A 22,515-nucleotide genomic window follows, 5' to 3' on the forward strand; every position below is an offset into this window, starting at 1 on the left:
CAGTGAAGATTGCACATTGACTTAAGCATTAGCATAGTTCTTTTAACTTGAATATCTGTTGCAAAATTTACAAAGAGATTCAAGGCTGGTATCTTCATGCAGCTTATTTCGTTTCTCACTATGCCTGACATAATATGGGTGTTTATGATGGTTGCACTTTACAAAAGGATGCTTTGTTGGTACTGTGTCCTCATAATCGGACGTGCTTGAAACCTTTTTGCAATTTGTTGAGGAACTAAATCACACAAGATAAAGTTGTGAAAAAAATATAGGTCCTTATTCAACACGAATGAGACTCAGAACATATGATTAGTTTGTGTCTGTGTAACTTACAATAGAAATTTCAGCTGTGCAGTTTGGCTTGGAAAACAGGTTGCAGTTAGTTGGTCTGACGGAACTACTTTTCAAATTGCAGCAAAGCTAATGAAAATGTTCCTTAGATAGGGCCTTGGTAAAAACACAAGTGAGCTGATCTCTGGTTGTCACAAAGGGAACACACAAGTCACCCATAGCAACTTTCTCTTGGACAAGCCGCCCGCCAGTCTCAATGTGTTTTACGTGAGCATGAATGTAGGATTTGGCAGTTTGCAATAAGATTGTCACAATAAACTACAACCGGTTGCGAGCTTTGAGAGCTATGGGAGGTCGTATCAGCACCGATGGAATCAAGGAAGCAATATTCAGATTTAGTATTGGGATGAGAAACCATAGGTTGCTTCTTCTTATTTTTTATTATTGGCAAATTTATTGACAGAAGCAGAAAAAGAAAGATACTTGTTGGTGTACCACGAAATGAGATTAACCCCAAGATATTGATGGAGATAGATTTGCTGCATGCATATGTCCATCAGTCCCCACAAATGAGAATAAATAAAAGGGCCAGTTGGCCCTTGTTGATGTTATATTGCAATGAAGCAAAATTTCCTGACATCATCATGATTAAGTGAAGCAGAAAATTGTCCAATCTTAATCAGTATGGAGTTGGTCATGGAATCTTTGGACCGTTGATAGTGGAAGTGGTTCAAGGAATGTAGTTTCTTGGACTTCCAGTAAGAAAAAGGAAACATGTAAATAGGGGTGTACATTGAGTTGAACCGAGTCGAGCTGGCCTCAGCTTGACTCGGCTCGGCCACTACCTGACCTCAGCTCGAACTTGGCTCGGCTCGGTCCTTGAGCTTGATTGGCCAGCTCGGCTCGGTTCGGTCAGCAGCTCAGGCCAGTTCGAGTCGAGTTCGAGCCAAGATCGAGCTGAGTTCCCCTGTGCAGCATTTCCACAAACACCTGGACTGCACCTTCAAAATCCCACTTTATGTAAAACAGAAGCAATGGTTTTACGGGTATTTTATCAAACACCTTCTAAGCAACATAAAAACCAAGAAAAAAAGGGTATTTGTTTCATGTACATACCTTCCTTGCCACTAGCCACACTTCGTTGAGTCATTTCATCAAACACTTGGTGAGCAACATCAATAGCAAAGTAACCGAGTCACCGAACTGGTTTGATCCGAGTTCAATTCGAGCTGGATTCGATCCGAGTCGAGTTGAGTTGGGGCCAGCTCGAACTTGGCTAGAACTCAATTTTGAGCTTAAAAAATCAGCTTGACTCGGCTCGAACTCAGCTTCGAACCAAGTTGAATCGAGCTTTTTCGAGTCGAGTCAAGCGAGCTAACCGAGCTAGCTCGGTTCGTGTACACCTCTACGTGTAAATAATGTTGTATAGTTGTTGAGCTTAGAAGCCTAGCCAGTCATTGAAAAAGGGGTAGAAGAAGAAGAAGAAGAAAAGAAAGAGAAGCCTAACACTGTCAATAGTGGTCGAATTTAATGTAATTTCTACTGAAGTCAATGAGAAGCTGACATCCATGCTAAGGTCAGTTGACCTTGTCAATGCACGCCATCCTCTCATGTTTCCTGCTCATTAGATGAGTTGGTAGAGTGACGTAGGACAATTAACCATTTGCTCTAAAAGCTCAAATTGATAGAGCATGGCGAATTAATCCCTTTATCTCATAGCCCAGGCCCCACATCCCATGGGTTAGGGCCTCAGTCAAACCTCCCTTGTGGTCTCCACTTCACATGGGTTTCTCTTCACAAGAGCCACCCGCTTCACATGGGTTGGGCCTGCCTCACATGAGCCACCTGCATCCCACAGGCCGCCCACCCCGAGTGTGCCTTGCATCCCACAGGCAACCCCACTTGAGCCCGGTATGAAAATGCCCCTGCATTATAGAGATAGTGTAGTGTTTGTGAATGACCCGGGGTTCAATCCCTTGTAGTGTTACCTTTCAAAAAAGGAAAAAAAAAAAGAAAAGAAAAGAAAAAGAAAAAAGAAGAAGATCATGACACCATGTGTGCTCCACATTTAGAATGGCAAGGACTGTTGCAGTCCTAGTTAGTCATCACTTGAGTCACGTGGCTAGCATGTGGGATTTGGTTGGGAAATTAGAGAGTCCAAGCTAGATAAGGGAACTCGTTCTCTAAAGGTCTGTTTGGGCCGTGGGATTAGAAGGGATTAGGTGGGATGGGATTCATCTGGTCCTGTGCCAATTCCACTCCATGTTTGGGAAGAATGGAAAAGCTTGGAATTACATTAAATAGAATTGCATTGGGTCCCGTGCCAATTTCACTCAATGTTAGCAAGTTGTTGTAGGTTCCACCATGATGTGTGGGCTATATCCACACCGTCCACCCATTTATCGAGATTATTTTAGAGCATGGGCCAAAAAATCAGGTAAATCTAATGCTCAAGTGGACCCCACCATAGAAAGCAACGGGGATTGAATACTTACCGTTGAAAACTTCTTTGGGGCTACATAAATTTTTGATCTACCTCATTTTTAGGCCCATGCCATAAAATGAGGTTACAAAACAAATGAACAGTTTAGATATAACACATGTGTGTTATTCTCAATAATTTCAAATGATGGTGAGTATGTCCATTCAATGTACCACCGTATTATCAACAAAGCAGGGCATTAATCTTATCCCATGGCAATAGGGGACAATCCCGGCCATGGGTAATAATTATGTTTTTTGAATCCCATCCCACCTTATCCCTTCTAATCCCACCGCCCAAACAGACCCTAAGCTATCTAGTCTAAGTCTGCTTTTCATTTGCTTTCTTGTTTTTCCAGAATGCTCCTATACAGTTAAATGTCTTCTCTCCATCTGCAAGTCATGTTTGGATTTGAAAATTAGCTGGAGTCCAAAATCGGGTCACCTATGGAGTCAAAAGAGCTGAGAGTAGTTGTGTTTGAGTTCGAGGAAACCCATTACTCAAACAAAGCACATGGAAATCCATTTAAGAGCTGGTTTGGCCGACAGGCTCACCAAGGAAGGGGCCAATGATCCCTTTTTTTTTTGTGTGTGTGTGTGGATGGAGTGTAGTTCCTTCTTACCCCCATTGCTTTGATGGATATTTTTTTTGAGAGATGACAAATATTTTATTAAAGAAGCTTGCAAAAACGAGCAAAGAATACAACACCCATGCACAACCCGATCAGGCCCAGCACTCTAAGAAGATCGAGATTTTTCTAATAACCTCCTCGACTCTAACCTGAAAATTCTGGAAACAACAACCGTTTCTCGCTCCCCAAATGGCCCCATTGCTTTGATGGATTTCTCTCTCGTTTTGTATTAAAATCTTACTTCGGTGAAAAAAAAAACATATAAGCTCTAGAGTTCCTGCTGGATTTTGATTATTATAAAATTTATTTTCTTCTTACCTATTGCTAGATTTTCAGCATTTGAGCAATTTATATCAATGTTTCAAGTCATTTTTATCTGCTCATGTCTAAAATCAGTTGATCCTATCATTTCATTCAGTTAATCGTGTATAGACAGTCCCTATCAATTGCACTCTTTAGATCCAAGAGTTTAGGACAGGCCCAAAGAATTTCCACTCAATCAAATTTGATCACAGTAGATTATTATGAAATTAACCTTGGAAATCAAATTTTTAGCAATTAGTAACAATCTCCAGCAATTAGAAAGTTGTTCCAGCTGCTAGAAAACCAGTTCCAGGCTTCCAGCAATCTTGTTCTCCAGCACTCAAATTGCAATATCTAGCAAGTAATTCCAAATATGAGCAATAAATCGGAATTTCCAGCATTTATGAATAAATTCCAGCATTCAAATACAAATTAAAACCATGGTTCAAAGACCCGAAAACTAAACTTGACTCGAAAGTCCATCAGGTTTGGTAGACCCCAAGATTCAGCAGAAAACTTGGCAAAACCCAACTGTAAAAACTTGATATTTGGTTAGTGTTTGTTAATATTGAAATGTTATGAAATCCGTAAGTTAATAAAAATGTAACAGATAGAAAGAAAACATCTAAAATCTAAGAAATCCTAGAAATATAGGGAAAATATCTCATCCTCCCGAGTGAAAAAGAAGAAGATACAATCGACCAAAAAAGCTCGAAAAATATTCAAATGCAACTTGACAAAACTCGAGTGAATTGATTTCTATTGTGAGTTGACTCAAAAGACAATCAAGTTGAGGCGACTCAATCAAGGTTCAAATTGACTCCTAGTTTTTTTAAGCTGTGATTAAAACCATACAAGATTCATATGACCATGATAAATCAAAGGTTGATAACTCCCCAAACCCAACAAAATTACTGCCCATCTTATTTATCTCCAAAAAGAAATTACACATCAAACTCATCAAAGAAACTCATAACATAAACCTCCACACAGATGAAATAAAGCCCTTTACACTCTTAAGGATGCCTTAAACCTCTCTCTTAATCTCTGTCATAGAATTGGTTGAATCCAAGCCATTATAACTCCTATCCAAGACTATTAGTATAAGTAAAACAGCCCTAAAGTGGGGTCCATGCACAAGCTGTATTCATGTCTAATTCTCTCTACAGGGGTGATGGTATCAGCCCCTAACTCCGGCCTACAAGCAGTATGGCTCCCTGTTTGCTGCTGTTAAGTGCTTGCTATTGGGCCAGCTTTCGAGCCCTGCTTGGGACCAACTTGGGCCCACTTCAGGTCCTGGTTCTTTCCCAGATATGAATGATCACCTCTGTCACTTCTTGGGTCTGTTTTTCCTTTTTTCCTTTTTGGTTAAAAATTCGACGATTGTATTCACTCAAAAAGAAGGATGCATCATTTAGGACCGGTGCAACATGTAAGTGACCCTCTTGTCACTTAAAGTTTTAGGCCCGCACAAATCGTATGACACGGAAAAAAGATGAAAAAAAACCACAAGGCAAGAATCTTCTCATTCAAACTACAAACCCCAACTTCCCAAGAGATCACCCTTAGAACACCCAAGAAATTCATCATTTGCAAGCGAACCATGTGGTGAATCCTTCTTCAAATGCCTTTAGACAACGTGGTCATACTCTAAAAAATTCTAGAAATCCTCTCTTTCCACTCCCCCCTCCTCCCCATGGGATCCCATGGAAAGACATCTTCCAAGCGAGTCCTTGCTGTCCTTAGACGGCCCCCTAGCCATTCCACCACTGTATTTCCTTTTAGGTGTTAAACATCCACGCTACCCCATATAAAGAGAAGAAGAAAGCCCAAACCTCCCTATCCACCAAACAATGGAAGAATAGGTGATCAACTGACTCTTTGCTGTGCCTGCACATTATGCAAATGTTGGTAAAATCCATGTTCCTCTTTGAATTACCTAGCATATGGATCTTTTTTGCGATGGCAACCCAGGCAAAAGTTGCATTCTTCCATCCCATCCTTTTCTCACCAGTAGCCATAGTTTCCTCCTCTACCGCTACCTTGGCAATGACATTCTTCTAAGGTTAACCTGACGACCCAAAACTATTTCAAAGCATCTAACTATGCCTTTCAGATTTCCTTCCCACCTAGTCCATGGATGCCTAGCATTATATAAGGGTATCATCTGCAAACTGACGATGCTATTTTTCTAAATTGGGCCTCCTATTGAAAACTCTCCAATTCACCCATTATCGTATGGCCTGTACATAAGTAGGCTTAGGCCCTCTGCCATCACCGAAAAGAGAAGAGGTGATGGTGGACCCCCCTGATGTTGACCTCTAGAATTGGAGAAGAAACTAGCTGGCATACCATTCACCAAAAACTGAGAAGGAAGACATGGAAATGCATTCTGTTATCTTCCCAATCCATCTCTCACAAAATCCCGTTCTTCCAAGCACATAGGCATTTGGGGTGAGAGGAATGGACGTTGCTTCTGGTTCGAGCAAAGCCTTGGTGATCTCCATCAAAGCTTCTGTTCCGACTGGGCTGTTCTCTTGAATGTGGAGTCTGATTGTATTAAGGCAACATTAGGGTTGTAAATCTTTTGGGGCCTTTTGTCTTAGTATTCTTTTCCCATCTTGTTTGCAAGTGGGCCTTTGATAAAATTTCCATGATCCCTCAAAAAAAAGAAAAAGTCTTTTTAGATGTGATCCTATGCCTTTTCAATATCATTCTTACACAATTTGTACCTTTCCCATTTTGGTTCTTGAATCTGTGTTTGTTTGCCACAGAAATGCCATCCGAAATCTATCTTTTATGAACACACCTTGATACGACGGTATCACATATGCCAAGACGTCACATAGATTGACTGAAAGCACCTTGGCTAGCATCTTATGACATCCTCCTACCCAACTAATTGGCCTGAAATCTCTGATTTCGATAACATCCACCACTTTGGACTTTGGAGTAACCATAATATAAGTGGACCTTTTGTGGAACTCTTCGAAGAATGCCATAAAGTCCTTTTTGTAATGTCCCAATAATATTGAAAAAATGCTATGATAAAGCTGTCCGTTCTCATTACTTGGCCCTGTCCATGTTGAACACTTCTTTCGTGACTTGACCATCCAACTCAGACTACAGAAGGATTCCTTGAGTATATTTTCTTATATAATTCGATTGTCACATCTCTGATCTGATATCGATCTTCTGACAATGAGTTTTTCAAGAACAACTTATGAGTGTCATTCATTTTCTTCCCCCCATTCGCCATTGTATTAAAGAAAGCAGGGTTCTCGTCGTCTTTGATTAGCCAAGTAGCTCTCAATTTTTTGTCTCCATAGCTTCCGCTCTTCGAAGAACATTGCATGGTCCACTTTGATCCCGTTTTCTTCTTACCGTTTGTATACCTTTTGCTGGGTTTGCTTTTGTTTATGGTTATAGTTGTTTCTAATCAATTCAAGGCTTTGAAATTGCATCATACATTTCCATTAACCCGTGGTTGAGCGACCATTTTTTGGGTGTCTAGTGAAATGAATTTCTATGATGCTTTCGGGACAAATCAGGTCTGTGGGAACAGGTAGCATGGAAATCCAAAAGAGGTGATAGAATGGGCTTCTGGTTCAAAGAATGTAAAGGAGTGTATATTTTTGTCTTTGCTTGGATTGTAATGCTGGTTGTATTTTTGTGCTTTGGCTTTTTTCTAAGTACTCTTGTTAATAAAATCAACTTAATTATCCTTAAAATTTTTTTGGATGTGCAGATAGATCATGCCCAATTGTCCCTTAATGTAACAGTCTGTTTAACAACAAGAATAATGTGCCTGTGAACAGTCAAAATCAGAAGATGATCTGCTGGATGGTGTGATTTCTGGGCTATCTCCATCCACAAATGGGGCCCATGATTTCGACAGAGCAGACTGGTCGTTGGTGTGCATCACGTTTACCATGGACAAGTTCTGGAAATGTGGTACTGTGGCAAGTGCATGTTTCAGAGAATTGCGGAACCATGGAACAGATAAATTTATGTAGACTATAATTTGAAATATTAGTCAGATAAACATGCTGATATGTTTAATTTATGGGAATACAATAAGAGCAACCTTGGTTGCGTGGAAAGAGACCTTCAAGCTTAAGCTAGCTGGTATGTGGCTGTAGGAGTCAATAGGGTGTTCTGCCGAGCATTGATTGGGCAAATGATGGTTGGGTTATATATAGATTTCGGACATGTGAATAGATGTTGTTGAATTATGTCTGAAAATGTCTATTAATGAATCTGATCCTTTTCAAACTGCGTTCTTTGGAAATTGTTCCTTGTGTTATATTTAGAATTCTTACGACATGCATATCACAAATGTCTTATTTGTCTTCATATTGTTCTATGCATAAAGCTAGAGAAGCAGCTTGACAGTATCAACCAAGCAGCTGTTGTCGTTCACAATGACTTACTTTATTTATCTCAGGAGATTCTTGGGCTTGCTTTTGAGGTTTGTAGCACCGACCTTCATGATTTTTAATTCCACCATCCATGCATTTTATGCTGTTTCCTTGGTTTAGTCATTCCAACCTTGTTTGGTTCTCTTAGATGAAAGTGAAAAACATAGAAGAAATTATTTTGCCTGTCATCTTCCATTTCAAATCTCTCATAGAGTTGTGATTGCTTAAAGCATCTTGTAACTTGTGGTCAGTTGTGATTGCATAAAGCATCTTGTCACTATGGTCCATGGTATTAAAAAACAATTATGTTGCGGCCGTAACGGCTGTTATGTAATGGTAATGGTGGTGACAGTTATGCGATACAGGGCTGTAACACGCAATTAGAAAAAAAGGGCCCGTAATGGGTCTATACGGGGCTGTAAAGGACTTATATGGGGCCATAATGGGCCAATACAGGGTCAAAAAAATTTGACCATTACAGAGCTGCTACGGCCTGTATCGTAATGGCCATAAGGCTGGCCGTTACGGCCACTGTTACTGTTATTGAATACCTTGCAGTGGTCTACACTAATTAGTTTATTGTAGTTGTTGTGAAGATGCAACTAACCTGCTGGTATTGCAACTCACTAGTCTTCTCTTTGTAACTAGCATGGTATGTACATGTGCTTTTAGTTAAATAGTTCCCTTTACCTGGGTTTATGCCCAATAGAAGGTGGGATTCACCATGAATCTAGTTTATTAGGAGATTATATTCATCAATATGACCTGGGTTTATGCCCAATAGAAGGTGGGATTCACCATAAATATTTGCTTCCTTTTTCTTTCTTTTATTAGTGGTAAGATTTTATTAAGAAAAGAAATACAAAGGGTCAGGCCAGGGTTCCCCTAAACCCTAGCCCTAATCAGGCTAAAAATGCCTCTGCCCTGGCCTTATAGGTCCAGACCGAGCCCTAGCTAGCCTTGTAAGGAAAAGAGTGACAATGATCAAAGGTTTGAAATAGTCTAAATGAGTTTGAAATAGTTTAAATGTAAGTGTGGTGTGATTGATAAAAGAGAGAGAAGAAGAAAAGAGGGGAAGAATGAAAGGAGGAAGGAGTGATCAGGGTTCACATGGTCGTCAATTTCCTATTTATTAACATGGTTTTCAATGATTACAATAATGCCATTAGTAACAAAAGGAAGAATACCCATTATTTCCTAAACGTAGATGGGTTGTAAATGGGCCATAGAAAAACCCTTATCCAATAGTCCCCCTCAAGCAGGAGTATATATGTCATGAATGCCCAGCTTGATAAAGAGAGAATATAATTGACTGTGACCTATAGCTTTCATGAACATATCTGTTAGTTGATCTTGGGACTTGACAAACAACATGCAAATTTCCCAGTACCTTTCTCCTAGATGAATTGGCTATCAACTTTGATGTGCTTGGTCTTCTCATAATAGATTGGGTTGTTAACAATATGAAAGTCTGCTTGATTATCACAATATAACCTCATGGGAACCTTAACTATAAACCCAAGTTTGCATAGAATGTCTTTAGTCCAATGAGTTCACATGCCGCATGAGCTATTGTCCTATATTCTACCTCAACACTTGAACGAACCACAATACTTTGCTTCTTACTTTTCCAAGTAACAAGGTTGCCACGTACAAAAGTATAGTAGCCAGATGTTGATCGCTTATTAGATGGACAATCAGCCCAATTTGCATGAAAACATCATTCCACTTGAAGATGACCATTTCACTTGTAGAGGATACCATGACCAGGAGCTCCCTTTAAATACCTGAGGATACAGAGCATGACCTCGATACGAGGGACCTAGGGAGCTTGTATAAATTGTCTAGCCATGCTGACAAGACATGTAGTATCAGGTTGGTTAATTGTCAAATAAATCAAATTTCTAAAAACTAGACGATATCTCCTTGGATCATCAATTATCTTTCAAAAAATAAAAAATAAAAAAATCTCCTTATATCTCAATTAACTCCATTACACTATGTTTTTTATTTGTATCCATGGGAGTTTTCACAGGTTTAGATCCTAGAATACCTGTCTCATCTGGTAAATCTATCACATATTTTCGTTGTGACAAGTTTATGCTCACTTTGGACTTGGCTACCTCTATGCCTAAGAAATACCCAAGACAACCCAAGTCTTTCATATAAAAATGTTGTTGTAAGAATTTCTTTCACTTGTCAATACCTATACTATCACTTCCTGTCATGATTATGTCGTCCACATCTACAACCAATACAATAATGCATACCTCACTCCGCCTTACAAAAATAGAGTGGTCGCCTGATTGTATTTCATCACAAATTCGAACACTACCTTGCTAAACTTGTTAAACCAAGCTCTTGGAGACTGTTTTAACTCATATAAATTGATTTTTTGAGATGTTGTACCTTATCCGACTCCCCCTAAGCCACAAACCTAGGTGGTTGCTCCATATATTGTTCTTCAATAAGATCTCTATGATGAAAAAAGTATTCTTCACATCAAGCTGATATAATGGCCAATTTGCACCAATGGAAACAACCACATGTACCAAGTGAAGCTTTGCCACATGTGAGGTCTCCGAACGATATGCTTGTCTGAGAGTCAGTGAGTACCCTTTGGCAACTAACTAGGTTTTAAAAAATCCGCTAAGCCATTAAGGTTGTATTTTACTGTATACACCCATTTGCACTCAACTGCATGCTTTTCAGCATTAAATTTAGCTAATGTCTGAGTTCAATTATGATAGAAGAGACTCTCTTTTCTTCTACAGCTTGTTTCCACCTATTACACTCAAAGCCTCCTGGAAAGAATGCGGACTAGACAGATGACAGAGACAAAGCAAATTGTTAAAATGAAGGAGATAAACCACTTAACGAAACAAAGTTGGTAAGAGGATGTTGAGTACATGGACAGATACCTTTACAAAGAGCAATAGGTAAATTACCTTCATCTGATGGTGAAGGCAAGGATTCAGAAGAATGATGATCTTCTGATGGATTAGAAGGAATGGTAGAAATTACGCTTGTATGTACTCCATTTCCACATTTGGAACTTCTGGTGGAAACCCGCAAAGGTTGTTTTGCACGTTGCTCATACATCTCCCCAACTCCCATAGTAGTATCATGGACAATGGGACGAGTAGTTATGGAGCTCTCTTTAAATTGTAAAGACTTTCATTTCTTTGAGAAATATGGAGTTTGTTTAAAGAATATGACATCAACTGACACATAACATCTCGGGGAGACATAATTATAACATTTGTATCCCCTTTTGGGTACGGGAGTACCTAATAAATATACACTTGATAGCTCTTGGTTCAAGCTGATGCACAAAAGACATACAACCTAATACCTTTGGTGGAATATAGTAAGGAATTTGATGATACACGATAGAGAGATGACTTCCATCTAGGACCAATGAAGGCATCCGATTTATTAAGCAACATGTAGTTAAAACTACATCACTTCAAAATATTTTTGAGATCTTCATATTCAACTACAACGCTTTAACAACCTCAAGTAAATGATGGTTCTTATGATCAGCTACCCCATTTTGTTGTGCTGTGCGTGCACATGAAGCTTGATGAATAATGCCATGAGATGAAAGATGTGAGTTAAAGTTACGAGATAAGGATTCCCTAACATTATTTGAGTGTAGAACACAAACTTTTGAATTAAATTGAGTTTGTGCTTCGGTATGAAATTCTTTAAAACAAGAAAATGCTTTTGACCGATCTATTGTCAAATATAGCCATGTCATATGAAAATAATCATTCACAAAAATAACAAAGTACTTGAAAGCAGATGGACTAATAAGATTAACCGGACTCCAAATATTAGAATGTACTGAATAAAAAGGTTATCACTTGTCCACATGAGGAATAAACGCCACTCTATGGTGGTTAATCAACTCACAAGCCTTACACTCTAATATGGGCAAAGGCAAGGTATTCAAAAAATGGTAACGGTGGCTGTAAAGGCTACCGCCGTTACCGTTACGATATAGGCCGTAAAGACTGTTATGGCTTTTTTTTTTTTCCTGAAAAAAAAACCCATTTCGACACCATTTTGGGGCCGTTACAGGGCCGTTATAGGTAATTTTTCCTGTAACACATAACGGTTATGGTGGTTACTGTTACGTAACGGTTGTTACGCAAGCCTTTTTTAATACCTTGAATCTAGATACATGCAACAACAATGGAACTTTGCTATTTAAACTACTTGAGGGATGACCATGCCTAGAATGCCACTGATGTGGAGAGATATATGTCCGCAATGAAATCTAGTTATTCTATTCCTCTATCTAGGTAATGGCGTCCATTCGCTTCATATCCTCCCCCAACCATCTTTCCCTTCTTTAGATCCCGTAATTCATAATAAGAAGGATAAAATATGACAGAACAATTTAATGATTTGGTTAGCTTACTCGCGGACAATAAACTCAAAAGAAATTTAGAGATGTAAAGTACTAATGACAATGAAAGTGATGGGGTAGAACAAGCAGTAGCTAACCTAGGCATATAAGTTGAAGTACCATATGCTAATGTGACAGAATAAATGGACGATTATTGTACTAAATGAGATAATACACTATGCTTATTGATCATATGATCGGAAGCTCTTAGTCAATGACCCGGGGATCACTATCAGATGAACCAAGACAAATTATACTTGACTGCATGAGAGTAATTGTGGATGATGATACTTGAGTGGAATAATTCTTTAGAAATATGGCATATCCTTCCCTAAATAGTGTAACTGTATCATTCGTAGTATTGGGCTCGGAAATTGAAGATATAGGTTTGGAGACATAACCCTTGGTGCCATCATTGGAAGAACGGACCTAATTCACCTAATCAGGCTTACCAATAAGGTCCCAACATATATCAGCTGTATGGTTACTAAGACCACAATGACTATAGAAGAATTTAGTAACACGGAATTCGTCTCTTCCTCATCTTATTATCTCATAATCGGTAGATAGGGGCTGGTATATGTTCAGTTCTTCCTACATGCATTGTAAGGTTGAATAATACTCTTCAACGCTCTTACCTCCCTCTTGAAGAGCACAATTCGTTGATCTGAGTTAAATTCTTTTCACCTGAATCCATCTCTCTCATATTATCGCAGACTTACTTTGTTGTCTTGAAAAAGATAACATTCACACTAATTTGAGGTGCCGTAATGGTCCATAACAATGCTCTAATTCAACATCCTCTGCCACCCAATGTTTGTATTCTATTAAACTTTCTTCATATTTGGGAGAAGCAAAATAATTTAAATCGCTTCTTCCCGTAAGGAAAACCTCTACTGATGTTGCCCAATACAAGTAATTTGCTCTATGGGGTGTAGTTGATGTAATCTGAAAGTTCATTGATTTGGATGGAGACAAAAGACTAGTCTTGGCTTCATTATTGACATTTATTGATGTAACAAAATTAAATACAGAAGGGAAGAACGTTTAACTTACCCAACATGTTTTCTAGAAAACCATGTATATCAACAAATGAGATCACTTGATAGCACCGCTTGATCCAAGAACTTCACACCCACACTTGTTTCTAATCCTTGCTATATGCAACTTTCAAACACACTTTAGATCTCATATCTAGCTACACATGCAAATCTTACCACACACGCATGATGGCCCACTTTTGTCTATCATAATGGTGTTATAAGAAAGTGGGCCATACATGCATTCATGATACACAATTACATGACCCACCATATAGTAGTTGGAAGAGAATTTGTGATATCAGCCCCCAACGACTTTTTTTTGACAACACAGGGTGTCCCTGCCCCCTTTTGAGGCGAGACTATTTACCCAACAGCTTTTAAAAATTCACCTTAAGTAAATTGGCACCTTTAAGATCTTTGATGACTGGGCTCAACGGTTTGTTAGCCAAATTGATTACAACATCAAGGTAGAATCGAGTCAGCCGATTTGCATGCCATTATGCAGAAATTTGATGAGACCTTCACACAGTTTATTAATAGATGAAGTCCTTAGCAGCTAAGGTGTCCTCCCCCATTCTAGAGCGTGAGGCGGGTGGAATTCTTTTCTAGAACCTTTATTAGCCTATAAATGAGGAAGTTGATGGAAGAGGTTAATGCCCAAATCGATTTCACTTTGATACCACGTGGCGTAATGATAAAAGAGAGAAGAAGAAAATATGAGAAAGAATAAAAGGAGGAAGAGAAAATGAGAGATTAGGGTCCCCCACCCCACTCTTCTTGTTTATTATCATGATTTTCAATAATTAGAATAATGCTAACAAAGATTTTTTATTTATTTGTTTATTTTTTAGTGGTATCCCATCCATCTGCGATGAGTCCCCTCATATAAATAGCTTTTAAGATAGAAACATGATCTTGGATTCAAAAAGTTCCTTTAAACTACACATGAAAGTTGAATGAGATCCATTATATGGCTAGAAAGGAATAATTGTTGTTTCAAGAATCAGGTCGGGCAAGTTTTGGAGGTATTCGGTAGGGCAAAAATGCATGTAATAGAATGGGCGGTTGCATAAAAAATTATTGCCCATTTTCCTGATAGTTGGCAAGAGTTGTAGTTTTTCTTTTTCTGGTTCTTTTTATTTTCTTGTATTTTTTGGCTACAGTCTTTTTTAATAAAAATTCCAATGATCTGAAAAAATATGGTCCATCCCATATTCTAACGGTAATGGTGGTGGCCGTTACGGCCACTGTTACCGTTATTGAATACCTTGCAAATGACCCTCTCGTCGCTTCATTCTTAGCAAATCTATTGGCAGCTTCATTTGGCTCTCTTCAAACATGATGGGATGATACATGTAAAGAAGAAGAAGATTGCTCATCTTCTTCCTACAGTTAAGAGAATATTTCTATCAGAGATGTCATTGGCATCCACTGGATTTGTTATTTTCTTTTTCTGTCATAAAAATGAAGTTTTCAATATGATGTGGATTCCATTTCTTTTGTTGTATGAAATTGATGCTGCATAAATTATGTGTTGTGAATTTTGTTTCGTGAGAAATCTATTACATCTGCATACTCGTGTCTCAGTATTGTTCAGATTTTCCGAATGGTGTCAAAGAACATGCAGTGTTTGTTGATATCCCACCGAGATTTCATCAGATGGCAGAAGAAATACTGCAAAAGCAAATCAAATTAGTTATCTTTAGCTTGAATGAGGTATACCTCTGCAGATATTGCAATTTATTTTTGGCACAATTTTTCCTATTGCATTTTATTTCAAGCAGTTGAATTATTCTTCATTTTACCATAGTTTCTTATATCTTTCACTGGCAGGCTATAGATGGCGCCGATGGTTTCCAAAATACCCATCAAATGCAACAATATGAATCTGCAAAGTTTAGTTTAGATCAGGTAACTTTTCTGTATTTCTATATGCAATAGGGATTTAGTTTCTGGCCATGTGTACTGTTTATTATTTAGCGATTACAGGATTGGAAAATTTATCACTAGCATATGCCAGTGGTCTTTACCAGTGTTTTAAATAGCGAATAGCATGTAGCATAGCATTCACCCAAGTTGTTTGGTATCAGTGGGTGTAACGGTGCCCACTGTTACCTATACGGATACAGCCCGTATTGGGCGATATAGGGGCGTAACGGCCTGTAACGGTGAAATTGGTGAATTTTTTATTTATTTTTGCCAAAAAAAAATGAAAAAATATGGATTAAATCAGGAATATTCTAAGTATTCTAAATATGCATTCATTTATAATTTGGAACATGTTTATGGTGGTGTAACGGTCCACTCTTTGGTGAGAATGCTATATCGGGCTGTCTAATGGATTTATGAACCTGACAACCTAGAATTAACTGCAAACCTTTTATATTTAGTTTTCTAACTATTACACACACACACACACACACACACACACACACTATAATAAATGTAATACCAAAACTTCTTATATTTTCAAGTTTTCCTTTTATTTATTGTGCTAGTGCATTGCATACTTCGTGACTCACATTTCATTTCAATATATAAAGTTTAGGGACTTTGGTATCCTATTATGTAATTCATATGCCTAACAATTTGATATCATTTTCCCCAATAGATCTTTAAAAAAAATTAAAATTAAATTGGGGTAAATAGCGTTGTCAATTCGGAGCTGATTAGGGGACCGTTTGATGCCCTAAGCTAGCCTCAAATTAATGCAATCTATTGGCACTTATGCCACTAATGGATTGGTGGACATTTATTGGACAATGAAAAATCAAAAATATCAAATGGTCCTATTTCAAAAAACAAGTGTCTGCAAACTAATAGTGAAAATTGTTCAAACAATTTAAATTTTGGATTGTGACTTAGCAACAATGGTCCCAAAATTTAATTGGTTAATTTTGAGTTGATATATACCTCATGTATAAATTTTTAGGGCCATGTACGTGGGGTTCACTCGATTATGTATGATATATACATGTCATCCATCTGTTTTGTCAACTCATTTAAGGGTATTGGAAAAAAAAGGTAAATCTAGATCTTAGGTGGACCACTAGTGGGCCAGGCGGGCCACCTCGATATATTTGTATATCCATGCCGTCAATCCATTTTGCCAACTCATTTTAAGTCATGGTCTAAAAATTTAGGTAGATTTAAATCTTCAGTGGACCACTAGTGAGCATGCCTTTAAAAGTGGGGCCCACCTCAACGCATTTGTTGTATATCTATGTGGTCCATCCTTTTTGCCCACTTAATTCAGGGCATGGACCAAAAAATGAGGCTGATCCAAATCTTAGGTGGATCACAAAAGGGCCTTAAGAAGATTTTAACGGTGGGCATTCAATCCCAACTGCGTGGTCCAATTGAGATTTTGATCCCTTCATTTCAAGGATCATGCTTTAAAATGAACCTGAAAAATTATGGATGCATGGATTTACCATACATAAATCAAGGTGGGCCCCACCCCACGTAATAAAATAGTGCGTGTGTGCACTGCAGATTATAAAGAAAAAAAAGAGGGAAATGAAAAGAAAAGAGGGGACCAAACTGAGAGAGAGAGAGAGAGAGAGAGAGAGAGAGAGAGAGAGAGAGAGAAGGGCAGCAACTGCTACCACCACAGCCGCCATCGCAGCAGCAGCGCCGCAACCCCATGATAATAAGAAGAAAAAAAGGAAAAAAAAAAAGGTATGTTTTTGTTTTTGTTTTGTTTTTTTTTCTTCTATTTTTCTTTAGAGTTATGGACTGTAACGTTTGTTACGGTACCGTAACGGCCATTATGAACCCAAAAAACAGAGGTGCCTTGTTTTGGGGCCGAATCGAGTAACGGTTGATGCTGTTACTGTTACATATCGGCCATTACGGCCGAAACGTAATCGATTTTGAATACCTTGCATTCACCCTTTTGAAGCGCGAGGCATAGGCTACATAGTGTGTAGCGTAAGTGACGCAGGGAGGGACGTGATGAGGTCGATCACCGTCTTCCTTAGGGAATAACTACTCTTAATCCACAGAGCTCTCTGGACTCCTCACAGAGCTTCCTTGAATCCACGAGGGATAAAAATAGAAATAATTTCTAATAAATTCGAATTAGATTGATTGATGATAAAAAACGAAATTACAATCCTTTAAATAATTAGCTCAAACCTAGGACGGAGTTTTAGACTCAAACTCTAACTCAAACACCCTAAAAATGTGACTTACCATAAATAGTAAACTTACTATTTATAGACAATCATCATTCCTATTAGACTTCATGGTTTTCGGCCATAAATAGTTAGTGTCCAATTTGGCTAAACAATGTTATTCTCCTAATTTTTCTAAGCCCCTTTCATGTTGGGCACTAGAGGTGGGCATCAAGTTGAGTCGAACTGGATTAGGTCCGACTCGACTCGATCCAATTTTTGCAAGTACCTGACCCGAACTCGATCCTATTTGGGACCGAGTCCAGCAGGGCTAGCTCAATCCGAACTGATTCCTTGCTGGCCTGACCTGAACCGAGTCCGACTCGGTTAGGGAAACCGAGTCGGATCGAGTCTTTTGTTTTAATTTTATTTTTTTTTGAAAAATTTAAAAAAATGAAAAAATTCTAAAAAAAATGTAAAAAGAAGAAGAAGAAATTAAGGGTAACTTTCCTAAGTTAATAAAATACGTCCATAAAACGAACAAAGTAAATAAACTCTGTCCAAAATCAATTGTAAATGAACATAACATGCACATACAGACAAATAAAACTTTCATACATTCAATAACCTCCTTATGATGAATGCCTTTGTGGTGTGTAACCAGATGAACCTTGTCCGTAATAGAAACCCCCTCTACCTCCACCTTCGTCGTCAGAATCATCCTTTGGTTCTCTTTTTACGGCTTCAACTGCACTCGAACACTGGGTCGACTTTGAGCCGGAGGTGTCCAAAAGATGGTCAGTCACCTCTGCTAAATCGGATGGTGGAGATGTCTTTCCGTCGTCCTCATTCATAGATTGAACAAGTTTCTTCAGCCGCTTTTTATGATCCGATTTGTATGGGATTCCCAACTGCCTATGAAATGCTGTGAGACTTTTAAGTAACTTTGATGATTTACTCGTGCTCGTGCCTGCTTCAGCATCATATTCTCTCAGAAGGGTTCTTTGTTGTTGTTTGGTACTCCTGGATGCCATTTTCAAGCTTTCTTTTATGGCCTCTTTATAATCATGTTCTTCTTGTTCCCTTAAAATTCTCTCTTATTCTTCTTCTCTACTAACTGTGGAGGGCCTGGAGGCAGTTCCTCTGCTTAACCCTTCTTCATTTATAATAGGCATACTTTTATATATTCCGTGGCTGGTTGTATTGGTTGTAATTGTAGGGGGAGAGGTGTAGAAAGTCCCTGTATTTGAGTCGAGAATGGTTTGAAATAAACCTCGGACTTCCTGAGGAGCTTTGCTACATGGTGCAGCGTTTCCTCCCTGACAAGCCAAATGTAATTTCAGCCGATTTGTTTTGTTTACAAATTGTTTTCCACACAACTTACATTGTAACTTTATCTTTCCATCTTGGGAGTAGATTTGGACTCCATAATCCCAAATATTTGCCGATGCATCATCTTCCGATGACATATCTACAGGTGTATATTTTAAAAGAAAAATATATTGTTAGGTTAGGGCAACATAAAAAAATAAGTTACACTAAAGAATTGACGCAATTAGCGAATCATATAATATGAGATTTAAGCAACATTAACTAATTGAATGGTACAAATGAAAAGAGAGAAATATCCATCACATTTTGTGGGAAAAGCGAAAAAAAGATCGGTAGTGTTGGACGATTTTGAAGAAGTAACCCTGAAGAACGGCATCGTGAAGATACAATGGAAGTACTGTAAGACTCAATATGCTAAGCAAGCACATGGGTCGACCACAACTCTGAAGAAACAGTCTAAAGTGTCATAAAAAAGTGAGAATTCATACCTTAGGGCAACATGCACTTTCATTAACCCAATCTTTAGTGGGTCCATTGTAAGGTGCACTGTCCATCTACAAGTATAACAAAGACCAGCTGAATGAGTTGACAACCAAATTTATTATTGCCAATGAAAGACCATTTCGGATGGTAGAGAGTCCTGCTTTTGTCGAATTAACCAGATGCCTTAATCCCATATACGAGAAGGTCTCCCGTACAACAATAAAGAGAGTGTGTATGAAGATGTATGAAAGAGAGAAGCTCAAGTTGAATGGACAGTTGGAATCGATTTCTCGAATTAGCCTGACATTAGATTTGTGGACGACATCTAATCAATGAAAGGGGTATATGTCACTAACTGCTCACTATGTTGATGCCAAATGGAGGCTCTGCAAAAGAATCATAAACTTTTATTATATTCTGCCTCCTCACACTGGACTGATGATTTCAGACTACGTGTACAAATGTCTTGTGGAGTGGGGCATTGAGAAGAAAATCTCCTCAATAACTTTAAACAATGCCTCCGCAAATGATAGCGTGATAACGAATTTGCAGAACCGGTTTAAGGCCACCGGTGACTTGTATTTTGGTGGAAAGATATTTCATATTAGGTGTTAAGCCCACATCCTAAACTTGATTATACAAGATGGCCTTAAAACAATTGAGTCAATGATTGAGAACATAAGAGTGTGAAGTACATACGGGGGTCACCTTCACGGTTATATACATGGAATGAGATCGTGAAGCGGTTGAATTTGTCATCTCAGAGAACGATGATGCTGGATGTCATGACACGTTGGAACTCAACTTTTGAAATGTTGGATTTAGCAATAGCTTTCAGAGATGCATTCTCTCACTATGCGGAGGGTGATAATGTGTATCTTTGGTTGCCTTCTGAAGATGATTGGTCAAGAGCTGAATCAGTTCGTAAGTTCCTTTTGGTTTTTTACTTTTACAGCACAACGAGGAAATTTTCGAGAAGCAAGTATCCAACAACAAATATATTTCTACCAGAACTTTGGAAGGTAAAAGATATCTTGCACAGAAGTTATAGTGGACTAGACTTTTTACAATTAATGACCATGGGTATGCAGTTAAAGTTTGATAAGTATTGGTCTGAGTGTAGTCTGGTAATGGTTGTTGTAGTCGTTCTTGATCCTTGATACAAGATGATTATGGTTATATTCATATGTAATAAGTTGTATGGTGTGATGGGTGCCCCTAAGGTCGATAAGATTCGTGATGCAGTCAATGATTTGTACAATTTTTATGTGTGCACCGCAAAAGACAAAACTCATTAAGTGGGTTCTAGTTTTGCTGTTGATGAACTACCAGAAGAAACGGTAGATGATTTCATGTCTTTCGTGGCACAACATGAGACTCAAATGCAGACACCCCAATGAGAACTTGAAAACTATCTTAAGGAGCTACTTGTAAAATACAAAGGCGATGAATTTGATGTTTTGAACTAGTGGAAGACGAAATCTCGTAATTCACAATACCTTATGTTATCATTAATGGCACAAGACATATTATCAATTTTAATTTCAACTGTTGTTTCAGAATCTGCTTTTAGTACGTGGAGTAGGGTCGTGAACAAGTGTCGAAGCTCACTTACACTTGAATCGGTTGAAGCGCTCATTTGTGCACAAGATTGGCTGCGTCCGATCTGAGGGAAAGAGAACTTTGTTGATGAAGAGTTCAAGGAAGAGAAGAGTGACAAGCAAGATGAGACAGTATCTACAGGATAAAACATTGCTTTCTATTTTTCTTGCATTTGCTTACAAGTTATAACATGATATTTGTAATTATTTTTTGATAGCTTGAATTGTAATATTTTACGGGTGGATGGATATTTCTCTCTTTTCATTTGTACCATTCAATTAGTTAATGTTGCTTAAATCTCATATTATCTGATTAGCTAATTGCGTCCATTCATCAGTATAAATTTTTTTTATATATATTATTATTATTATTTTTAAATGTTACCTTAACCTAACCAGATACTTTTCTTTTAAAATATACACCTGTAGATATGTCATTGAAAGATAATGCATCGGCAAATATTTGGGATTATGGAGTCCAAGTCTACTACCAAGATGAAAAGATAAAGTTACAATGTAAGTTGTGTGAAAAATTATTTGTAAACAAAACAAATCGGCTGAAATTACATTTGGTTTGTCGGAGAGGAGATGCTGCACTATGTAGCGAAGCTCCTCAGGAAGTTTAGGATTTATTTCGAGCTATTCTCGACTCAAATACAAAGACTTTCTACACCCCTCCCTCTACAATTGCAACTAATACAACCAGCCACAGAATATATAGAAGTAAACCTATTATAAATGAAGAAGGGTTAAGTAAAGGAACTGCCTTCAGGCCCTTCACAGTTAGTAGAGAAGAAGAACAAGAGAGAATTTTATGGGAACAAGAAAAACACGATTAGAAAGAGCCCGTAAAAGAAAGCTTGAAAATGACATCTAGGAGTACCAGACAACAACAAAGACCCATTCTGAGACTATAATGCTGAAGCAGGCACGAACACGAGTAAATCATCAAAGTTTCTTAAAAGTCTCGCAGCATTTTATAGGCGGTTGAGAATCTCGTACAAATTGGATTATAAAAAGCGGCTGAAAAAACTTGTTCAATCTATGAACGAGGACGATGGGAAGACATCTCCACCATCAGATTCAGAAAAGGTGAACGACTATCTTTTAGACACCTCCAGCTCGAAGTCGGCCCAGAATTTAACTGCAGTTGAAGTCGTAAAAAGAGAACCAAGGGATGATTTTGGCAACGAAGGTAGATGTGGAGGAGGGGGTTACTATCACGGACAAGGTTCATCTGGTTACACGCCACAAATGCATTTGTCATACAGAGGTTATTGAAGGTACGAAAGTTTTATTTGTCTGTATGTGCATGTTAGGTTTATTTACTTTTTTCGTTTTATGGATGTATTTTATTAACTTAGGAAAGTTATCCTTAATTTCTTCTTCTTCT

General features: G+C 38.3%; 1 protein-coding gene across 3 annotated transcripts in view; it reads left to right on the forward strand.

The window, feature by feature from the left end:
• LOC131219598 (centromere/kinetochore protein zw10 homolog) overlaps positions 1-22,515 on the forward strand; it is a 47,551-nt gene that overhangs the window by 18,039 nt on the left and 6,997 nt on the right. For 2 of the 3 annotated variants that reach the window (XM_058214833.1, XM_058214835.1), the window contains exons 8-10: positions 8,083-8,178; positions 15,176-15,304; positions 15,422-15,499. In XM_058214833.1, coding sequence (XP_058070816.1) covers positions 8,083-8,178; positions 15,176-15,304; positions 15,422-15,499 — 303 coding nt within the window. The remainder of the gene's footprint in view (positions 1-8,082; positions 8,179-15,175; positions 15,305-15,421; positions 15,500-22,515) is intronic. The other variant, XM_058214834.1, reaches the window with a different exon arrangement.

Source organism: Magnolia sinica, chromosome 11, assembly GCF_029962835.1.
Source record: "Magnolia sinica isolate HGM2019 chromosome 11, MsV1, whole genome shotgun sequence".
NCBI classification, from domain to species: domain Eukaryota; kingdom Viridiplantae; phylum Streptophyta; class Magnoliopsida; order Magnoliales; family Magnoliaceae; genus Magnolia; species Magnolia sinica.